This window comes from Miniopterus natalensis, chromosome 1 (assembly GCF_054644295.1).
Source record: "Miniopterus natalensis isolate mMinNat1 chromosome 1, mMinNat1.hap1, whole genome shotgun sequence".
Taxonomy (NCBI): Eukaryota; Metazoa; Chordata; class Mammalia; order Chiroptera; family Miniopteridae; genus Miniopterus; species Miniopterus natalensis.
In genome coordinates this window covers 2,191,349-2,197,389 of record NC_142081.1, presented here as the reverse complement: position 1 = coordinate 2,197,389, position 6,041 = coordinate 2,191,349, and the positions used below count along the sequence as shown (strand labels likewise).

Here is a 6,041-nt window from a genome sequence, read left to right as displayed (position 1 = left end):
GTTGTTGGCAGTCTGACCAGTTCTTCCATGCTCTGTGTAATTGTATCTCTTAATTACTTCTGCAGGGCACTGAGTGTTTCTCAAAGGGGCAGGGGGCAATTTCAGTCCCCATGGGGCATTTGGCAATGTCTGGAGGCATTTTGCATTGTCATGAGGAGGGGTAGTTAATACTGCTGGTATCTAGAAGTTGGAGGCCCCGGGGATGAGCGCCTGGCAGTGCCCGGGGACAGGCCCCCACAGCTGTCCTGCCCGGATGTCGGGGGCCGCAGTAGGGAAACCAGGCAGTGGGCTCATTCCTTAGCCACGGTGGCCACCTGAGACGTGAATAAAGTGTGTTCCCTCTGTAGCGTGTGGCGCCATTTCATAGGCTTCCCATGTTTGACCGTAATTTCAAGGAAAAGTCCAGAGGAAAGGGGAGGTTGTGGAGCCCTGGTCGAAGGGTCCCTGCGTGGACTGCTGAGCGGAGATCCTGTCCCGGAGAGTTACGGCAGCTAAGAGCGTGCGTTCAGTACAGCAGATGCAGGGAGAAATCAGAGTGCCGCGGAGGGCGACGTGGCTAGAAAGTCTGGTGGCCCGGAGCTTAGCTGCGGTGTCCAGTCGGGTGTAGCTGAGCCTAAGACATAGCCCCAGGGAGCCTGCTTGGCCAGGTTCCTGAGGGGCCTGGGTGAGAGGGTGGGGTTCGGCCTTTCCAGCCCTGAGGGAGGTGGCTTTAGTGGCTTTACTGCCTGGGGAGAAACCCTGCCCCGGCCCTGCCACCCTGGGCCTTCCTGGGTGGCATGCTGAGGGAGTGCCCTGTTCTGTAGTCCAGGCGATGAGAGGGGTTGAGATATTTTATCAGGAAGTGATGTGGCTGCCTGAGCAGGCCCCTCAGGCACCCAGGGCACACATCCAGGTGGGGTGGGGACACTCATCCCCTCACTGGAGGGGCAGAGGCAGACCCGGCCAGGAACCCTGTGGCCCACGCACTGTCACTGCGCAGCAGGGCCTCTGTGCCAGCGACTCGGCGAGACTGGGCCAGGAAGGCATCCCAGCGCCCCTGCGGTCTCCTGCATGCACTGCCCTCCACCTCCCTCTGCAGGGCCACCTGCCTCTCCCGAGGGTGTACTTCCTGGGCTGGCTCAGCCCTTCCTCCCGAGTTACCATGTGGCCTGACCCAGCCCCAGTGGGCCGAAGGACTCTGAAGCCAGGAAGGGAGCCCTGCCTGATGTTTCCCTGGCCTGGCCCTTCCTGTCTCAGCCTGGGCCCGAAGGATGGGTGCAGGAATTCACCTCCCCACCAGCCCTGTGCACCAGGGGCCAGCCCAGCCTGGTGTTGACTCTCAGTCCCTGGCAAAGGGCCCTGACAGCCCTTTCCAGCCTGGACACCACCTGCTTGGACCCCTCAGACCAAGCCCAGCCTCCAAGACAGATGCCAGGACACCCCTGCAGCTCCTCCACTGCTGCGCTTTCCGCCACAACAGCTTGTCCTAAGCCCTGGGGTCTGGGTTGACAAGCTGCCCTGGCCCCAGATAATGAGAGCCCACAGTCTTTAGTGGGCAAGTCTGCCCAGCCCAGGATGTGTGGTAGGCACAGAGGCTGTGCCTGGCTTCTCCCAGTTGCAGGGTAACCTTGGGAGGGTAAGGCCTGCCCAGCCCAAACTTGAGTTGGGCCACCCCAGACCCTGGTGGGGGCTGGGGAGTGGCGGGACAGAGGCAGCCCTGGCCAGCAGGTGGCAGCACAGACTGTCCTGGGCGTTGAGGAGCTGGAGAAGGAACAGCCAGGCCCTGGCTGACTCACCAGACCCGCCCCTGCTCCCCAAGCCCTGGTGGAGCCCCTCAGGGTGCCCACCCATGGTGATAGACCAGTCAGGGACAGCGGCAGCTGGGGCGTGGCTGGGAAACAGACCAAGAAAACCAGCCCCAGCCCCCCTCCTGGCCGTGGACCTTACGGTGGGACCCACTGTGGGAGTCCAAGGGGCTAGTTCAGCTGAGAGATGATTTAGCAGATGGAGTGGGTGTTGGGAGGGGGGTGGCTGCCAGGATGCCTGGAGGACCACGGTTGGGGGGGGGATTTGGGGGTGGAGGAACAAATGGGATCAAGTTTCTGGGCCCCTCCCCCCTCCTCACAGCGTGCACACCTCCCCCACTCTGCATGCTGGGGCTGAGCTGAGCCAGGCTGCACCCCCAGGCACAAGTGCTCTTGGACGCTCAGGTTGGGGCTCTGCCACCCTGGACGACTCCTCCTGTCCCTGCCCCCAGCCCACCCCAGGCCTGCAGGGGTGGCCAAGAGGGGCTCCTGGAATAAGACCCGGTGGGCACAGCAGGGTCACCACCACAGAAAGGACAGACTCAGGGCAGGCCAAAACCCTAGTTTATTTCAGCATCAGCAACATCTTGACCATCACAAAAATAAACTCTACCTAGGGCAACAGAAGTCTCTACGGCGAGGCTAAGGGCTCAGCCGCCAGGCGGCGAGCATCAGGGGTGCACGGTGGGCACTGCCCAGGCAATAAGTTAGGAAGCAGCAGGGCTGGTGGCTGTGCCAGGTGCCGGGCGAGGCATCACTTCTGGGCGGGGATGAGGTCGTCGATGGCCTGGCCCTGCTCCAGCCGCTGCTCCATCTCCACCAGCAGCTTCACGCCGTCCACCACCATCTGCACCAGCTCCACCTCGGAGAAGCCCAGGCGGTCCGCGTTGGACACGTCGAAGACGCCGCCCACAGCAGCGGTGTCCACGCCACCTGGGGGGGCAGGCAGGTCAGTGGGGCTGGGTGGGGGCTGCCCGGGGGAGCTGTGGGCAGGCCCGGCCCGCTCACCTGTGCCTCGCTTCTGAAGCCGAAGCCGCTTGAGCACCTCCGGGAACTTCTCGTGCTTGCCCAGGTGGGGCAGCTTGATGTGCACACCTGCCCGCAGTCCCGTGCCCAGGTTGGATGGGCAGGTGAGGATGTAGCCCAGGTGGGGGTTCCACATGAACTCGTAGTTCTTGGACTTGAAGAGGGTTTCGATCTGAGGTGGGGGAGAAGGCGCCAGAGGTGAGACCTGGCCGGTCACCCCTCCCGCAGGGACCAGCTGGGACCCAGGAGCCCCCTGGCAGGATCCCTGGGCTCCCCAGGGAGACTGACAGGTACCAGCCCCTGCCTGACCCTGCCCCCTCCCTGGCACCAAACCCCCACTGGTGCCAGCTCCTGCTGGGGGCCGACTGACCTGGGTGAGGCCATTGCAGAACCGGGTGAACACCTCCTTCATGTTACCCCCCTTCTGCATGGAGATGACCCGCAGGTGGTCCTCCTCGTTGATCCACACCAGGAAGGTTTTATTGTCATTGTGCCTGGGGGGGGGGGCACAGTCAGGCCTCCCCCCGCACTGTGGCCTCAAGGCACATCCAGCAAACACTCCAGGGGAGGGCTTCACAGGTCAGCCTGAGGGGTTCCTTCCAGCTGTACCCCGGGGGCAGGCAGAGGAGCCGGGACGCCTCAGAAACAGTTCAGAAAGCCCTGAGCTGTGCCCGTGGCGCCAGGCATGTGCTTGGGGGGCGGGCACTGAGTGAGGGGCAGGGCAGCCAGAACAGCCCCCCAGGGGAGAGCACTGCACCTGGGGCCGAAGCCGGCCCTACAGACAGCGGGGGAGCCGGAGGCTGTGAGCCCGCCCTCGCCCCGCTGGGACCGGTCCGCGTCACCCAGCACCCGGCGGGGGGGGGGGGCAGCCGGGAAGCGGGTGAGAAAGAAAACAAGACGCTCCAGCTCCCAAGAGGGGGTGCAGGAGAGAAGCCACGGGGACCTGCCCCCCGCCGCTAGGATCCCGAGAGACGAGGCCTCCAGCAGCCCGGCCCCTCCAGCACCTGCGCCGCCAAGGTCACCTGGGAGGAGGCCTGGCGGCCAGGAACCTGTCCCAGGAGCGGCCCCTCCCTCTTCCTCCTCGGGGAAGGCGGGGGACCCCGGGATGGGAGGGGGGAGGGGAGAGGGGAGGGGAGACTGAGGGGAGGGGGAGGGGAGAAGGGTGGGGGGAGGGGAGGGGAGAGGGGGGAGGAGAAGGGTGGGAGAGGAGGGGAGAAGGGGTGGGAGAGGAGGGGAGAAGAGGAGGGGGAGGGGGGAGGGGAGGGGAGGGGGAGGAAAAGAGAAGGGGGAGGGGAGGGGGGAGGGGAGGGGAGAGGACGGGAGGGGAGGGGAGGAGGGGAGAAGAGGGGAGAAGGGGTGGGAGAGGAGAAGAGAAGGGGAGGGGGGAGGAGGGGAGGAGGGGAGGGGAGAAGAGGGGAGAAGGGGTGGGAGAGAAGAGGAGGGGAGGGGAGGGGAGGAGAGGAGGGGTGGGAGGGGAGGAGAGGAGGGGTGGGAGGGGAGGAGAGGAGGGGTGGGAGGGGAGGAGAGGAGGGGTGGGAGGGGAGGAGAGGAGGGGTGGGAGGGGAGAAGAGGGGAGCGGAGGGCGCGCACCAGATGCCGCGGGCGTCCGGCCAGTCCCGGGCCATGCCGGAGGCCAGCAGCAGGGGGGACACGGGCTTGTCGAAGAGGAAGTGGTCATCGATGAGCTGCTGCTGCTCCGCGTCGGTCATGCTCTTGAGCGCGTAGTACTTGCCGGCCAGGTCGCCGTCCAGGCTCGACAGCGCTGCGGAGAGGCTCGCTCAGGGGACGCGCGGCGACCCCGGGCCCCCCCGGCGGCGATCCCGGCCCCACCGCCCCGGCGCCCAGCCCCGTGGGAGCGCCGTCCACGCGGTCCGGGCGGCCGCCCGAGCGATGCGGGCGGCGGGCGCAAGGCGGGGCCCCGTCCCTCGGGAACCCGGGCGGCGCTGGCGGAGCAGCGGCGGCGGCGGCGGCTGGAAGACGCGTCAACAGGGCGGGCGGGGCCGGGGGGGCGCGGGGGGCGCCGGCGGGGACCCCTACCTTCCACCGCGAGCTTCTCGATGGCGCGGCGCTCCCCGCGGCTGCAGTGCGGGGGCAGGCAGAAGCCGCGGATGCTGCGGCCGGTGCGCACGCGGGAGCTCAGCACGTAGTTGGGGTCCAGGTCGTCGCCGCCCTGCGGGCCGAGCGGAGGTGAGCGCCGGCCGGGCACCCCTCCCAGCGCCCCCCACCCGGGCCGCCCCGCACCTGCAGGTTGTCGGGGTTCAGGTCGGTCTTGTGCTCGTCGCCCGGCTTGTAGCCGCCGTGCCGGTCCTCGATGATGGGGTCAAAGAGCTCCTTGAACACGTCGTACGACTCCTCGTCGCCGGCCACGCAGCCCACGGTCATGATATAGGGGTGGCCTGGGGGAGGGCGCCAAACGGGGGCAGTGACGTCACACTCGGGCACGAGCCAGCGGCCGGGACACCCGCAGCCGAGCGCCGAGCCCCGGCCCGAGGTGCGCTCTGGAGGGCGCTGGCCCCCGGCCCCGGGGTGTCCTGCGGGCAGGGCGCCGACACCCGGACCCCGGGCCTGGGCCGCGCGTACCCGGGTTGTCCACTCCGGTCTGGATGACGTCGTCCAGCGTGAAGCCGCTCGGCGTGCTCTTGGCGCGCAGCTCGGCGTACAGCTCGGGGGTCAGCACCTTGGCCATGTGGTTGTTGTGGCTGCTGAGGTCGGGGAACTCGTCCTCCGCCGGGAAGCGCAGCTTCAGCGTGTTGTGGCTGTTGGAGAAGGGCATGGCGGCGGCGGGCTGCGGGCTGCGGGCTGCGGGCTGCAGGCGGCGGGGCATCAGCGGGGGCTCGGGGCGCCCGGCCTCCCCGGGGCCTGCAAACCACCCAGGGCTCCGTGGCCCCGGTCCCCAGTCACCCCCGCACGCCGCCAAGGTCAGCGGCGTCCACCGCGCGCGCTGGGCGCGTCCGCACCGCCCTGGCCCCCGGCCCTGCGGGCGCTCCCGCTCCAGGCGGGGGTCCTCGCCGCGCCCGGGGCGCACGATGCCGCGCTCCCCGCGCCCCTCCCGCGCGCAGCGCCCCCGCCCCGACACCCAGCGCGGCCGTCCCGGGCCCTGGGGCCCACTCACCCGGCGGCCAGGCGAGGAGGGAGCGCGCGGTCCTTCCGCAGCTCTGGGAGCGGCGCAGGCGAACGGCGGCGGCTCCGCGCTCCCGCGGCTCTTAAGGGGCGCAACGCGGGCCGCCCATT

The 6,041-nt window shown here is 68.4% G+C and overlaps 1 protein-coding gene across 1 annotated transcript; it reads right to left on the bottom strand.

Annotated features, from left to right (window-relative positions):
- Window positions 1-2,326: 2,326 nt before the first annotated feature.
- Window positions 2,327-5,590, bottom strand: CKB (creatine kinase B). The gene is made up of 7 exons (XM_087818024.1): window positions 5,391-5,590; window positions 5,052-5,206; window positions 4,848-4,980; window positions 4,401-4,572; window positions 3,181-3,304; window positions 2,793-2,982; window positions 2,327-2,717 (listed from the first exon to the last, which is right to left on the bottom strand). The coding sequence occupies exons 1-7, from the start codon at window positions 5,581-5,583 to the stop codon at window positions 2,539-2,541; spliced, it is 1,146 nt and encodes a 381-aa protein (XP_087674150.1). The 5' UTR covers window positions 5,584-5,590; the 3' UTR covers window positions 2,327-2,538.
- Between the last annotated feature and the right edge of the window lie 451 nt (window positions 5,591-6,041).

What these genes read in the sequence shown, in the direction of transcription:
- CKB (XM_087818024.1), bottom strand. Translation starts at nt 5,583, where the DNA reads ATGCCCTTCTCCAACAGCCACAACACGCTGAAGCTGCGCTTCCCGGCG. An exon ending in CGAGAAGCTCGCGGTGGAAG is followed by an intron (nt 4,573 to 4,847) that starts GTAGGGGTCCCC and finishes GCCTCTCCGCAG; the next exon opens with CGCTGTCGAGCCTGGACGGC. An exon ending in CCGGACGCCCGCGGCATCTG is followed by an intron (nt 3,305 to 4,400) that starts GTGCGCGCCCTC and finishes CCCCCCCCCCAG; the next exon opens with GCACAATGACAATAAAACCT.